Below are 16,201 nucleotides of genomic sequence, written 5' to 3' on the forward strand. Positions count from 1 at the left end.
GAAACTTTGACAGAAGTTTTCCGTGGTTGGGCTCCATCCTCGATGTCACCCATTTGTGAGGACTAACATCCTGCTGTCCTGTGAGAACATCTGTTACATCAGGTAAGCAACATTTGCTTTTTCCCTGCCAGCATGGCTCTCTGCATTGCTCGTAAATAGTTAACTGCCTCCTTTGTGCTAGACCAGTCGTGGTTTTTTGGAAGGTTTGTGCATGACTTTTTTTCCGCACTAAAATGCGTTATTACATTAGCATGGAAAAACATGTGTAACACAGCGTGCAAAAACCCGTGGAAGGTTTACCACAACTTATTATAATCGGTCCCTCTGTTTCTAAGACTTTCTGACTTACACATCACTTAAACTTTCCCTCGTGATTTATAAATGATGAATAAAAGGAATAAAAGGAAAAAAAATATATAACTGCTGGCTCCATTCAACGCAGGAGACCCTAACACTGCCCCCTTCCTTTTTACAGATATTTTAGCTTTAGTATCGTAACAATTTGTTTCTTGCAGTTCTAGCCTATTTTGCATTCAGTGGTCTCTGAAAGCCCTCATTATAAGGCAACCCAATTGAGTGCTACGGCACCACGACTTACAATGGTGTCCAATAAAGCTGAAGGCAACGCAGAAGAGCAGACGATGCCTTCCAGAAAGCTAATTGAAAATTATACCACGATGTTTTCATTTCACAACTAATTCCTTGCCTTAAAGTGACAGACCCATATTTATGAACAGGACAACAGCCATGTGGATTTACTACCCTTTGTGCAATCGCACCCGCACAGCTTAGTGATCTAGTGCTACAAATTCCGAAAAGCCAACCCCAAAGCTTATCAAAGGAAAAGGAAGAATTTCCATTACCTTTCCTGATTTCAGCCACCCTCCCGGTCAGGAAACAAACTGAAAACTTCTGTTTGGTATATTGACTTGGTAGCATGGAGTATTCTCAAACCTTTACTGATTGGCAAACCTTACTGAAACCTGCAATTTCAAATCGTTCCTATCCGCCTCTCGGCAAAAAGTTTAAACCCGCATGTCGGTCAGCCAATACAGCCACTTACAAATCCCAAACACAGGTTTGGCTCACCAGCACGGACTGCCGCTTTCTCCAGTTGTTCATGATATATTTTCCAAAACACTTTGTTCTCCATTTCATTTGCATGAGAACTAAAAATGAAGCAAAAATCTTAATTTAATAGCTGATAAAGTACTGCAGAATCAGAAAATGGTCTGAACAAGGGTGTTTAACTTTCAAAACTTAATTTAAAAAAACAAATTGCCTCAAATTAGTGAAAAAAATCTATCTGCAATTTGCTTCCTTACTTTAATTTCTAAATAATAAAAAAAAATTAAATTAAATATGGTACTAAAAATTGTTTAGATTTATATAACATCACTCTATCTATAAATAAGCAATTGATAATTATGCTGCACATCTGAGCAAACATTTGTTTACCTTGCTGTGCCATACTTACACTATCAGTTCAATAACAGGGTCCCAGAGAGGGCTGAAATTGATGTACAACATGGCAAGCAAATATCGAAGTGGTACCTGCAAAGATATAAGAAAATGGATATACACAAGAGTTTTCACACCCTTTTGCTTCTCTCCTAAATGCGCTCTTCTTTCACTTGTTTGAGTGCCAGTTTTACCCATATCCTCAGCCTCTCCATATCCCTCCACTGGTCTGGAGCCAAAATGTGCTCTCCTACTGCCCCCGGTCATGGGGCTAAGTGTTCACAGGCTTTTAGAGTACAAAGGAAAAGCACTCAGAGAATTTTGTCCAGTCCATCACAAATCATTTAAGATCGTCCCCATTTTCTCTTTTCCTTCCAGAGTTCTTAAGATACTGCTGGGGATTCAGTGGGCCAACTCCCTCCAGGGCCAATCACGATACTATTCTTTTCTCAGGTAGCAGATGCCTGTCTCCTGTAGAGTAGCGCTCTCTCAAGACTCTCTCACAGCGGCTTCTGGAAATGCTAGCCAAGATTGGCCTTCTTCGCTGAAGTCTAAGCCATTAATCAAACACCAAACTAACTAATCTACCAAGGCACAGGTTACAAATTGGATAGCTTCATACTGTTGCCTAAAAGATGATCAACTTTTTATCTCCCCCCCCTTTTTTTTTTTTAAGGGAGGAAATAAGCATGCTTTCTGATAAAATATCGATGTACTACATGTAAATATTCAGCCTGGTTCATTAGCCCTCTGGCAACTTCCAGCTGTATTTAGTCACTGAGAAAGAGTAGCAGCAAAGTTAATGCAAACATTTTTGGCACTATACGATTTAGTAATTGGTCATTACATTTAAACAAGAATTGGCCCACTCTTTGTAATGATACTGGGCATGTGATTGCTCTTAGTGTTATAACTGGATACCTAGGTGAGAGGGCATGAGCTGAATAAAACTTTGTGGTTATTGCTGCTGAGGTGAGCATCAGAAACGAATGCGAGTTGAGAAGGAAGTGAAGTCTGGTGCACATACATAAGAGGAGAGTGACATCTGCAGATACATGCAACAAAGGAAAAGGGGAAGGGTGGAGGGAGAGAGAGGAATCATGCAAAAAGAATAGCAGCTTCTTTCCTGGTTTGAAGACATCAGAGTGAGCTGGAAATACACCAGGGTGGTTTCTCCAGACAACACATACATCTAACATGAATTACGCAGCCAACACAGTACTTGCGCTACTGAACAGCCAACAGGAAGAATGGTTTTATACTTTAATCTAAGGAATCCTAAAAAAGCTTACAAAATAATTACTGGAATTTGCGAAGCACAGTACGTGCACTGAAAGGTTTAAATTTTAGCTTTTAGAAACTATGTAGGATTTTTTTTTTTAATTTAGCTTTTACCTAATACAGTTTATTGAGACTTTCTTTTCGTTTGGTTCTGTGATATGCTTTATTTAAGAACATAAGAACCTAAGAAAATGCCATACTGGGTCAGACCAAGGGTCCATGAAGCCCAGCATCCTGTTTCCAACAGTGGCCAATCCAGGCCATAAGAACCTGGCAAGTACCCAAAAACTAAGTCTATTCCATGTTACCATTGCTAATGGCAGTGGCTATTCTCTAAGTGAACTTAATAGCAGGTAATGGACTTCTCCTCCAAGAACTTATCCAATCCTTTTTTAAACACAGCTATACTAACTGCACTAACCACGTCCTCTGGCAACAAATTCCAGAGTTTAATTGTGCGTTGAGTAAAAAAGAACTTTCTCCGATTAGTTTTAAATGTGCCCAATGCTAACTTCATGGAGTGCCCACTAGTCTTTCTACTATCCGAAAGAGTAAATAACCGATTCACATCTACCCGTTCTAGACTTCTCATAATTTTAAACATCTCTATCATATCCCCCCTCAGCCGACTCTTCTCCAAGCTGCAAAGTCCTAACCTCTTTAGTCTTTCCTCATAGGGGAGCTGTTCCATTCCCCTTATCATTTTCGTAGCCCTTCTCTGTACCTTCTCCATCGCAATTATATCTTTTTTGAGATGCGGCGACCAGAATTGTACACAGTATTCTAGGTGCAGTCTCAGCATGGAGCGATACAGAGGCATTATGATATTTTCCGTTTTATTCACCATTCCTTCCTAATAATTCCTAACATTCTGTTTGCTTTCTTGACTGCCACAGCACACTGAACCGACGATTTCAATGTGCTATCCACTATGATGCCTAGATCTCTCCTTTACTTACAGATTCCAATAATTGGAATTTTCTTATATTTATTTATCCTTTTATTGTTTGTTCATGTTTAGGGGGGGATTAGGCTATTTATTTTCTATTTGCACTTAATGATAATCATTATATGTTAGTTTGATATAATATCTATTTGCATTTTACCTGTTTGATTGTAATTGTATGGCTTTTATGAGATGACACCGTATGCTGCCTAGAGCCTCTTTGTAGGATAAGCAACAGAGAAATATAAATAAATCAATGTGTTATTCCCATGCTGTGATTCTGCAAACATTTCCTGAGGATTTGGCAAAGTCAAAGAAAAGAAAATCAGAGCAGCTGAAGTTTGATACATAACACAATAAAAGCCTTGCAGTATAAAAGGAAGGCAATATAAAGCAAGTATGCTTACCTGTAAATAGGGCTTTCCACAGACAGCAGGATGAATTAGCTATTACACCTGAATGATGTCATCTAATGGCCAGACATGGACCCAGCATTCAGAGCTCAGGAAAGATTTTACTGAGCATAAGCTGGAGGTTTTGTGCATGCACGCTGCCTCAAGGGCCCCTCAGTCTGTTCCAGAGCTTAAAGTTTAGTGAGGTAGTTAACTCTACAGGTAAGCAAGCAGGTACCAAGAATGGTTAAATTCATCCTGCTGTCTATGGAGAATCCAACTTACAGGTAAACAAATTTTCTTTCTCTGTTAACAAGCAGGCACGAAGTAGCCATTGCGTGTGGGAAGTCCCAAGCTGAAGACTGCAATGCGGAAGCACTTATTTAAAGACAACCCGGCCCCATCAGTGAAGAATGGACTACTGGGACAACAGACTGTGCAGCATTGCTTTTCAAAGTTACTGCCTCCCTGAGACATGCTGTCCAGATTGTAGTAGGAAGACAAAGTATGCACAGAGAACCAAGCAGCAGCTTTGTAAGTTTCTTCAATGGACGTGACCTTGAGGTAAGCCACTAAAGTCACCATGGCTCTCAATTGATGAGCCTTGACAGAATCTGTAATCTGTAAACCAGTCAGCAGGTAACACTGCATTTTACTGAACTCTGTCCAGTTGGTTGGGGATTTTGGCAACTGCCCTTCTCAAACTATTTGGATCAAAGAACACGAATAGGTGAGAACCTGGATGGTGAGGTTGAGTCCTTTTTAGGTAATACTCCAGAGCTCTCTCGGAGCTCTGAGAGAGAGGAGTCCATGTTTGTTTATTTATTTACCATATTTATATGCATCCTATGCAGTATACAATAAAACATACATAATAAAGCACATAAAACAAACCATCATCATAGACTAATAACAGCCTTGATCATACCTTGACCAACAACTGCCATGTTAGTGATGTCAGATGACATCATCCATACATAATGGCTAATTCATGCCTATCAGCAGAGAAACAGGCTACAAAAGATGAGATTATTTACCTCCTGGAAAGGGCCACTGGCTATCAAAGGCTGCACCAGATCATGTCGAAGTTTTCTAAGATGAAGAAGTTTCTCTCGGAAATCATTCACACTTGCAGCTACCAGTTCAGCTTGCAACAATATGGCAAACACAGACTGAAGCTCTTCTGCGCCATCATCCTTCAGAAATTTAATGACTTTTGTTATATTTCTGTGTGCATTCTCAAATTTTTCCTTATAATGCTGTAAGAATGACTAACAATAAACAGGAGCTGGAACAACAAAGCCAGGAGTGCTCCAAATGTCCCCACACTCTGTCGGGTTTTCAGCATGCCCATATTGAGTATGCATGACATGTATTTGCATGCACAGTCTCCAATGTATCACACATATTGATTAGGTAAATACTGAAAACCTGAAAGGCTGGGGTACCCAAGGACCAGTTTCAAATCCTGTGCCCTAAGCTAGCTGGGCTAGGAGTGCTTTCAGCTTCTTGGTGGAGACATAGAGGCACCATCTGCCTAGCTGGCTTTAAGGGTAAGACAAGAGGATTTCTGAAAGGAGGGTGTTCACAGTCTTTGGCCTTATGAGTAAGAGAAAGGATATAGTTAGGAAAGCAGAAAGAGAGATGAAGGCTTTGATGGTTATGCAGTCATACTTCAACCCCTCTCCAGGAAACTGTAAATGTTCTCCTGCTAATTGGTTTTCCTATATGAAATGAGCCACAAGAGTTCATCAGGTAGCATTGTGTACAGGACTGATTGAGAGACTGACTTGCAAGAGAGGTTCTGTAAGGAAAATATATACTACTTTATTATTATAATCCCAAGGCAGGAAGGCACTCCAGTGATTTAAAAAAAAAATTAACTGTATTTATTCCACATCAGAATACTAACCTTCATTAAATGAAACAAATCATAGTTTGTGTGTGATGTGCGGCATGGGAGTCAGCCCTTAGTATCATGGCATAGTTGACGCAGCCTCATAGGCGAACTATGAGGCCTAGGCTGACTAGAGTGCCTACCTTCTTGGGATTTTGAATTGCAGTTTGAACATTGCTAAGGATCTACCACCTGGCAGAAAGCACCTGCTAAAAAGCTACTTAACTGGAATACATTGTAACTTAAGACATGTATTCACAATTATCAGCTGGTCATATTTATTTACATCATATATGCAATATAATACAACAATTCTTTATGTAAGGAACCATTAAGCAAAATTTGGAAACAAATATAAAATTTCCTTTGATTTAGAAATATAAGCACTACCATGTCCAGACAATCTCTGGTCAGACATAAAGGAGGTCAACAGGAGGTCAACAAGATGACAAAAACAAACTTGAACAGTTCCAGTCATACCACATTACATGTCAAACTTGTTCTAAAATAAAACTACTGGAAAGCCTGTCAAAAATGAAGAAATTACTTATCTAATAATTTCATTTTCCTTAGTGAAGACAGATGGACTCAGAACCAATGGGTTGTGCTCCCTTGCCAGCACATGGAGACGGATTCAGATTTCAAAGCTGACAACACCCTAGATACACCCCTGCAGTGAACTCAGCCCTTCAGTATTCTCTTCAAAAGCCACTGTAGACATACTAATGCAAAAACCTGATTAAAAATATGAATAAAAATGGATAACTGTAACTGTACTCAACCAAACACTGAACTCCAGTAAGAATACAGAGGCCCTGATCTAGGAACTAGAAGAGGCATCTGTAGGCTTACCTTTACTCTCTTGGAATAGATATCCACTACATGAGCGAATCCTTGGCACCAATCTTGGGCAGCCATGGGCAGGATGCGGAGTCCCTATGTCTACACTAAGGAAAACGAAATTATTGGGTAAGTAATTTCTCCACTTCCTAGTGTGTAGCCAGATGGACTCAGGAACAATGGGATATACAAAAGCTACTCCCAATCGGGGCAGGAGGCTGCTCGCGGTCTGGTTAACACCGCCCTTGTCAAGGCTGCATCCTCTCAGGCCTGTACGTCCAGGCGATAGAACCTGTGCAAGGAGTACCACGTCGCCACTTGGCAGATATTGACAGGAGACAGCAGTCTAGCTTCCGCCGATGAGACCGCCTAAGCCCTAGTGGAATGAGCTTTAACCTGAGATGTAATGGCTTTCCTGTTTCCACATAGGCTTCTGTGATCACCTCCTTAATCCAGCGAGCTATGGTAGCCCACGAAGCTGGTTCGCCCTGCTTCCTTCCACTGTGAAGGACAAATAGGCGGTCTGTCTTTCGGACCAGTTCTGAAATGTCCAGATACCGCACCAAAAGTCTACTGACATTCAAATGAAGGAGGAGTTATTCTTCTGCGTCTTTGTGCTTATCTAGGAATGGCAATGAAATGGACTGATTCAAATGAATCTCCAAGACTACATTGGGCAAGATGGATGGAATGGTATGAAGCTGTGACTCGTATTAATCTCCGCCCAGATGAGACCAAAAATCTACTCTCTTATACCCTAAAATAATCTCACCCTATTGTGTATTGTGAAACAACAATTTATTAAAGAATAATTTGTTAAAAAATAATTTATTGCGGAATGGGGTAAGTTTCATATATTTTGATGCATGCCTCCGCGGCCTTGCTTCAATTTTTATATTATAATCATCAACTTACCGCCCTCCCACTCGCTTTTTTATTCAACTTTTTTAAATATTTAAAAAATATTGTGTGAATCAATCTATCCTCTTAACCATGTCCCAAAATCCGCCTAAAAAATGTCTCCATCAAAATTAGAAAATTTTTATTTCAATTTCCACTGTTGGTCCTTGCTATTTTTATATTTATTTTATTGTGAAAATCAAACTATGATGTTTTCCACTCTTATTCCAATCCTATATTGATGTTTTCACTCCTGTCAGGTAATGTTTTTTCTTTATCCATGATCACGTTATTCAACCCGAATACTTCTTTATTATTAAACTTTGTTTCTTCATCAATTCGTTGGAAATAATTGAATATTCACTTAGTCTGAAGACATAAATCTTATATCATTCTCAAATAAACTTTCACTACCACCTAAAATTGTTTGGTATATATGCGGATCTAATATCACATGAACTTGACAGAGTAAAATTTCTCCTTTCAAATAACAAACGCCAATCGAATATTGCAAGTCGCACAAACTTATCTCTCGTATGCTCCCAACACGGCCATGTTTTGAAAAGTCCTCCTTTTTCTTCGTCAGGGGAGTACGCATTTATTCTTCATTCCTCGCTCTCAGGGAAGAACGTCACCATTCAGAGTTTGGTAACCTGGGAGCGAGGAATGAAGAATAAACGCGTACTCCCCTGACGAAGAAAAGGAGGACTTTTCAAAACATGGCCGAGTTGGGAGCATACGAGAGATAAGTTTGTATTTCCGGTTAAGGTTGTGGCTGACATCCTCAGAATGGAAAGAACCGGGCTTGGTAAAGTCTGGGGAAGCCAACTTTCCCTAGGCCTCCTCACAGTGCTGAAATAAGTAAGAATCCAAGACAGAGTAGCCCTAATATGACAAGCAGCGCAGAGAGAATGGCGCTTATATTTCTTTGCTGTCAGAGCCATTAGAGATGGCAATTACGAATTCAGCCGGCTTGAACTTGAAGACTTTTGTGCGCATGGATTTTGGGCACCTAAGCGGGTTGCGGCGAGGCGCACGCACAGTCCATGTGCTCTAGAATTCTGAATATAAGTAGCTGTGCGCGTACAACTGCACGCAAAGATGTGCACGACGTTGTGTGCGCACAGTGCATGTGCACAGCCGGCATGCACCGTGCATACAGACGCTGTATGGAGGGCAATGCAAGGCGCACAAAACCACGCGCAAGATGGCGCGAACTCGGCCTATACGCGGTGTGCCGGCTAAGCCTGAAGCGGGACCTAGCCCACTGGGGGGCCTGCTCAACCCACTCGGATGCCCACTTCCCTTTACACCAATGGATTGGGAATGACATCAGTATGGCCCATCGAGCAAGGAGACCGGAGGAAGCTTTACCGAAATCCCTCCAATGTCTCTGTTTTTTTTAAACTTACCTAGGCTCAGCACTTACCAGCTGAGTACAAAGACAGTCTCCGGCTGCTGGAAGCGAGGGCTTTGGCTGTCACTGCCACACTCAGCTTCCTGCATCCATTGCCTTTCAGCTGCTTCAACAGCAAAGTCCGCGTCGGGAACCGGTTACTGGAGCAAGGTACACTTCTGAGGGATCTCATAAATCACCTCAGGAATTCTCAACTAAGGGAGGGACTTTTAGGTATCACTGCAGGAGAGTGGGGCTCAAAATTTCTCCAATTTAAAGGTAGAATTTCTTCTTCTAAGAGTATAGCGATCCCGATAGGGAAAGCACGTCCACATATGCTAGGAGACGGAGATATATTGGAGGGCTGAAGTCACTGCAGGGGTGTATCTAATGTGATGTCAGCTTTGAAAGTTAACTCCATCTCCATCTGCTAGCAGGGGAGCATATAACCCATTGGTCCTGAGTGCATCTGGCTACACGTTAGGAAATGCAAAATTTCTCCTTCCAAAAATTACAGCAATCCCTGTAGGGAGGGGTACGTCCACCATCTGCTGGAGACAGAGAAATACCGAAGGACAGAGGTCACTGCAGGGGTGTATCTAGGGTGACATCAGCTTTCAAATCTGACTCTGACTCCATCTTTGGCAGGGGAGCATAACCCATTGGTCCTGAGTCCTTCTGGCTACACGCTAGGAAATGATGGGATAAAATCCAATCCTTCCATTTTGATCCCCCATGTTTTAACCTCCCCTGTCCCCCGAACCTTGTGGCCCCAAGACACAACCTCCACTCCCGCATCAGAAACCCCACCCCCCTTCCTACTTTGAAAAAAAAAATTAAGACTCTCCACTCCCTTTACCTCAGGGCAAAGTAAGGCCATACCCAGTCGCTCCTGAGCAGCACCTCCACTTTACCCCATACATAAGGCTTAAAAGAGAACCTCAGGTCAGCAGATGCCATCTTGAAGCTTGTCATTGCTCCTGCCCCTTAAATCCTCAGCTTACGGGGAGTGGGAAGGCCACGGCCAAGGAGAAACAAAGTTCTCAAAACTCCGGTTGGGGGGGGGGGGGGGGGGGGGGAGGCAGGAAGCAAGTCCGCCCGCAAAATAAATACGTCTTATATCCCAGTGGACACTAACCATAAATAGTGCGCATAAATTTCCCCAAGTGCATGCGCATAGTGGATGTGAAGACAACACACAAAAACGGACACAAACACCAGAAAACTGCATTCTGTATATAGTGCTGATATTCATGCTTGGTATAAACCAGATGCATACTGAATACCAATTTTATTCTTACTGTTCCTTTATGGGAGGGAGGGGGGAGTGAGAGGAATGGTTTTATGAACATTTTCCCCGAAGCATAACAAGTGAGAATAAACTGGTTATCTGATGGGCAAGCACAGCATGTTCACGTTTTCTAAAAAAAACCCCATAATGTCAATAAATTCTAAGAGGCATACAATGTTTACACTGTAAAACCTCCACTCAAACAACATGGGACAAAGCGATATGGATAAGAATTATATTTCAGCCACTTTTGAAAAGAAGTGTTACAACTTACCACTAGTCTTGCAGGAAGCTGCCCTTCAAAATGGGTTAATATCCTGATTGTTAGGAGTCGAACCTAGACAAAGTGAATGTAGGAATCAAATTGATATGTTTATGTATGGTGATCATTTGCAACCTTTATACTCTATGGGCTCAATATTCAAACATAGATGGATAAGTAGGTTAGCCAGATAAAACTTATCCAGCTAAATTACAAGGCTTATATTCAGCAGCACAGCTTTGCTGCTGAATATACCCGTAAAAAGTGTTCGTTAGCTAGATAAGTCTTATCCGCTAACTTTAGACCTGCTATTGAGACCTAACTCATCCGGGTTAACCTAACTGGATAAGTTTGAATATCTGCACTTATCCAGCTAAGTTAACTGGATAAGTACCTATCCGCCCACATCCCACCCACTGATTGCAGCCAGATATTGTCGCCACCACTTAGCCGGATAAGTAGTGCTGAATATCAGCCTTCTAGATTTTACAGCCTTTGAAAGCTTCAGTATTTCTTTTAGAACTTACATAAGAACATAAGAAATTGCCATGCTGGGTCAGACCAAAGGTCCATCAAGCCCAGCATCCTGTTTCCAACAGAGGCCAAACAAGGCCACAAGAACCTGGCAATTACCCAAACACTAAGAAGATCCCATGCTACTGATGCAATTAATAGCAGTGGCTATTCCCTAAGAGAACTTGATTAATAGCCGTTAATGATTAATAGCCGTTAATGATTAATAGCCATTAAGCATATATCATTCATCAATAAGCATATATCGTTCAATTGTAAAATATCTGTTCTATTCTGTTCCAATGTCATTTCGATGTAACAAGTTGTTCAACTGTAAACCAGGGTGAAGGCTAATTGCTAAGCACCGGTATATAAAAGCTCTGAAATAAATAAAATAAATAATGGACTTCTCCTCCAAGAACTTATCCAAACCTTTTTTGAACCAAGCTACACTAACTGCACTAACCATATCCTCTGGCAACTTGTGTATCACATATAATCCGCCCGTTTAAAAAGTCACTCAGATCCTTGGAACACTTTCTGTAATGGTTACTTCTAACCCAACATTTTTTTTTCCTGCTGCTCCAAATTAATTTTTCATTTTCCTGTATTATTCCTCACACACATTTAAAAACAGGAAAGAAGTAACGAGCATGAAACTGTGAGGGTTCACCTGTGCTCTCTTTCATCACTCTCCTCTAACACAAGCTCTAACCCAAGGATTCTTGTAAGAACAGGCATAAAGGATGAATGTTCTCCAACCTGCAGCTGTGATTGTTTTTAACTCCATCTCAAGGGCCCAAATATTCTCTATCTAGGACTGCTAAACTCATGCCTGAGCAACTGGCATAAAAGTTGTGAATTGACAAAAGAAAAAATCTGGGAATAACTAGTATACAATTAGTATCCAACAAATGACTAGTTATAATTTGTCTCTTTGCTGCCAAAAATCACTGGAATTGTTATTGCCCTAATGTATAATTTTGCTGTTTAAAAATATAAACCTTATTAATCAATGTTACTGATTAATCAATGTTCTTTCTTACTGAAAGAAATGTTTTATATAATAGAGGGAAGACCTCAGTATTGGCAAGGATCCGATTATCTCAGAAACTTATTTGAGCCAATTATTTCAATCACTGTCTTTTTACCCCCTTAATTTTATTTTTTCATTAAAAAGTTCTTTTGGTTGTCTTCAATTAATTTCTACTTTCGCACAGCTGTATTTTTTGATTGAAAGTTCTTTTAGTTATCTTTAATAAATTTCTCTTTGAGCAAAAAAAGATAAGTGCCTTGTTCAAATGATGTCGGGATAAAAGCACATAATACAGGACATATAAAGCAATGTTCTGTTAAAGGAAGTTCAGAATGGTATAAAGTTTTCCCGTCCAGAACTAAAGAAGGGCTGTAAAGTAAAATGGTGGAAGACAATTTGCTGTGGTAAAAGCTCACATTAATCAAAGATATTGCCGTGGTAAAAGTTTATATTAATTGAAGATATTAAAATCATCAGCTGTATGAGGTCCCGAGTGCCTCTGTTTGAGGATGAGGACCCTCCTGGGTCAGGATTCTGAAGATACTGCTGTTTTTTCTCCTGAATTTGTGTTGCTTCTTCACAAGCGTACCACGCCAGAAAGACCACAGGACACAGATTTTCTAGGTACAGAAGGCCGTAGCATCAGGGTCCTATAGCAAGCGGTCCAAAAGACGCAACCGGGTGAGTTGACCAGGGTTCAAGCGAGTCCTAAGTCAGACCACCCACTCTACGGACACATATGAGCTGTCGGGAGAGTCGGATGGTGGCGATCCTCTGATGGAGGTATCTCAGGGGGTCAAACCCCTACTGTGGAAGGAGACGATCCAAAGGTTCATCGGTTTCACGGAGAAGAGCTGTGGCCCTTGACTCCTTGTGTCCAGGATGGATCTGACCATGAGGAAGTGGACTCTGTCATGGAGGGCTTAAGAGATCCGAAGAAGGCCTTTCCTTATCATAAGTCGGTGAAAAAGCTGGTGTTTCGGGAGTGTGAGACTCCAAAGACAGGCTTGAAGGTGTGCAGAGCTATGAATAAGTTGTATGCCTTGCCAGAGGACACATTGGATTTATTGCAGCTGCCTAAGGTGGATGCCTCCATTTTTGGCTGTTATGAAAAAGAGACAATTCCTGTGGCTGGTTCTGCTGTGCTTACGGATATGTAAAATAGAAAGCTAGAGGTCCATCTCATAAAGATTTTTGAGGTGACTGCCTTGGGTTTTTGAGCAAGTATTCAGCAGCTTTATGCTTCGGGCTGGTTTGCACTGGATGCAGCAATTACAGTCTGTTAGGGTAATGTCAGCAGCAGAGTCCAAGCAGTTCGAGTGCTGGAAGCTGTGGTGACCTATGGAGCGGCCACATTATCAGCCCTACCTCCAGGACTAGGATGTTTGTGGTCTCTGCCAGGCTGCTCCTTTAGTTGCCGAACTAGTCAGAGGACGTTTGGTCTAAGTCTCAGCTTGGGGCGTTACCCTTTAAGGGGAAGCTATATTTTAGCGAGGGCTTAGATGAGCTGGTAAAGCAGCTGGGTGAGAACTCCCAGGGGGTTATGAGGTCCTGGTGAGGCCATCCCCCCTGGTTTGAGACTGATGAGCAGGCGGGGGGGGGGGGGGGGTGACCCTTCTAATAGCTTGGTCTGGAGGTTCATAGGGAGAACATCTGATGGTCCAGATTCTTCACCCCCTACGAGAAAGCGGTAGAACGTTGGCAGTTCTGCACTGCAAGCCCAGTGGAGCAGGAAAGTATCCCTTTTATACAGTTTGTTCTGGGCTGGGTTGCTAAAGTTTGGCAAAAGGCAACTGATTATAGCCAGTGGCCCGGCTCCTTTCTGATTTGCTATGTGGCCTGCACTCCTGGAACCTGCACCTCTACACCAAAGGAGAGTATTGGTTTCTATGTATCTCGGAGAATTAAAAAAAGGAAAAAAGAGAAGAAGGAACTAGGTAGAGGAATCTGTGCAGAAGCGAGGTTCCAAAGGGAGAAGCTACCTCAGCAGCTCAGGGAGCTCATTGATGGGATTTTTTGTTTAGCAGCTTCTCTGCCTGCGGAGGAGACCAGGTGTTGGCTCTGTGGCGCTGAGGGTCTGTCCCCCTGCTTGTCGTTGAGATGCTGGTGGTGCCGCAGGTGCTGGGAGGAACTGTGTATACGTGCAGTAAAAGCATTCGTGAGTCTGTGTCTAGAATGACCTCGCCGGTAGACCAAGCGTCATGGGTGACGGGGTCTAGCACTGAAGCTTTCCCTATCAGTGTCGAAACGGTGGTCAATTTTTATTCCCTAGCAGCTTTGGCAAGAGAAGCAGGGGAATCCCCTCCTCAATTATCCTGCACAGGTGCAAAGAGGCACTTGCACTGAGAAGAAGTCTCTGGTTCTGGTAGAGGTCTCCTGCCAGTTTTAACTGGCTTATGCACAAAGTGTATTTAGCAGGATGCTGGCTCTTGGGTGTAGTCTCCATGGATTCTCGGCCAGTCAAGAGGCCTAAGCTGTTGACCAGCTCTTCAGGCCAATGATTTTTGATGCCAGATGTTAAAAATATCCAGGCCTAAATGTGCGGAAGGTGCAGGCAGGCTTTTACTTAGCCATGTGGTAGTCTGCGGCAGCGGTTCTTTTTCCGTGTGCATAGGCATGTGCGCGAACACTCACCGATTGGTGGTTGCATGCACAGGGACCTGTGTGCATAAGGCCGCAGCCTAGATTTAAGCGCATATGTCTGCGTCCTAGTCTTGAGCGCATATTTGCACAGGTGTTTGAGCGTGTATTTGTATAGGTACTTGTGTGCATAAGGCCATAACCTAGACTGCAGAGTGTATTGGTGCAGCTACTCTGGCGCCTAAGACTGCAACCTAACTTCAGCACATATTTGCACAGCTACTTGTGCAATTACGAGCATGGCCTATACAAGCATGTATTTGCGCATGTACTTGTGTGCGTACGATCATGACCTAGTCTTGAGCACGAATTTGTATGCAACCTGGAGGGGTGTGCGTGTATGACTAGGTGGCATTGGTGTGCGCACAGGAGGCCACCTAGAGCTGAAGTTCAGGACAGCTAGGCACAAGGAATTAACAGGTCCAAGCACCTTGCTATCTGTGAGACTTGTCATCTGATAGCCATTCAGTCCTCACTCTCCGTTTATGTCAGCAATTTGACTCCTACAGTGTTTGCCCATGTTGAGATATCCCCTTGGCCAATGGGGTTTCTGGAGGGGGAGGGGGGTGGAGTAGGAGGCAAGGTAATAGTCAGTTCTCCTCCCTTATTCCCGAGGGCAGAAACAGTGCTCCCTTGGCCACAAGGAATTTTCCTGTATGTTTTTCCACCATGGCCGCCGGTGGGTAAAGACTTACGGCAGGTGGAGAGTCATCCAGGAGAAGTGATTCTGGTAGTGCCGGAGTGACCTGGTTTGCGGATTGGTTCAGTCTTGCAGTGGATGGGCCATGGTGGCTCGTTCATCTCTCCAACCTCTTGCATCAAATGTCCCGTATTTTCAGATCAGGCATCTCTCTTCTGTCTCGTGGCTTGTTTTTTGGAAGCAAGCATTTGAGGGGTAATGGATAACCCGATTTCCACCCAGTCACAAGCCAGGAAAACTATGGAAAGCTATGGAAAAACATACAGGAAAATTCCTTGTGGCCAAGGGAGCACTGTTTCTGCCCTCGGGAATAAGGGAGGAGAACTGACTATTGCCTTGCCTCCTACTCCACCCCCCTCCCCCTCCAGAAACCCCATTGGCCAAGGGGATATCTCAACATGGGCAAACACTGTAGGAGTCAAATTGCTGACATAAACGGAGAGTGAGGACTGAATGGCTATCAGATGACAAGTCTCACAGATAGCAAGGTGCTTGGACCTGTTAATTCCTTGTGCCTAGCTGTCCTGAACTTCAGCTCTAGGTGGCCTCCTGTGCGCACACCAATGCCACCTAGTCATACACGCACACCCCTCCAGGATGCATACAAATTCGTGCTCAAGACTAGGTCATGATCGTACGCACACAA

The 16,201-nt window shown here is 42.7% G+C and overlaps 1 protein-coding gene across 1 annotated transcript in view; it reads right to left on the reverse strand.

Moving 5' to 3' along the window:
- UTP20 (UTP20 small subunit processome component) overlaps positions 1-16,201 on the reverse strand; it is a 399,297-nt gene that overhangs the window by 273,348 nt on the left and 109,748 nt on the right. The window contains exons 17-20 of the mRNA XM_029599719.1: positions 10,679-10,741; positions 5,118-5,276; positions 1,478-1,554; positions 1,090-1,169 (exon numbers count right to left, since the gene is read on the reverse strand). Coding sequence (XP_029455579.1) covers positions 1,090-1,169; positions 1,478-1,554; positions 5,118-5,276; positions 10,679-10,741 — 379 coding nt within the window. The remainder of the gene's footprint in view (positions 1-1,089; positions 1,170-1,477; positions 1,555-5,117; positions 5,277-10,678; positions 10,742-16,201) is intronic.

This window comes from Rhinatrema bivittatum, chromosome 4, assembly GCF_901001135.1.
Source record: "Rhinatrema bivittatum chromosome 4, aRhiBiv1.1, whole genome shotgun sequence".
Lineage (NCBI taxonomy): Eukaryota > Metazoa > Chordata > Amphibia > Gymnophiona > Rhinatrematidae > Rhinatrema > Rhinatrema bivittatum.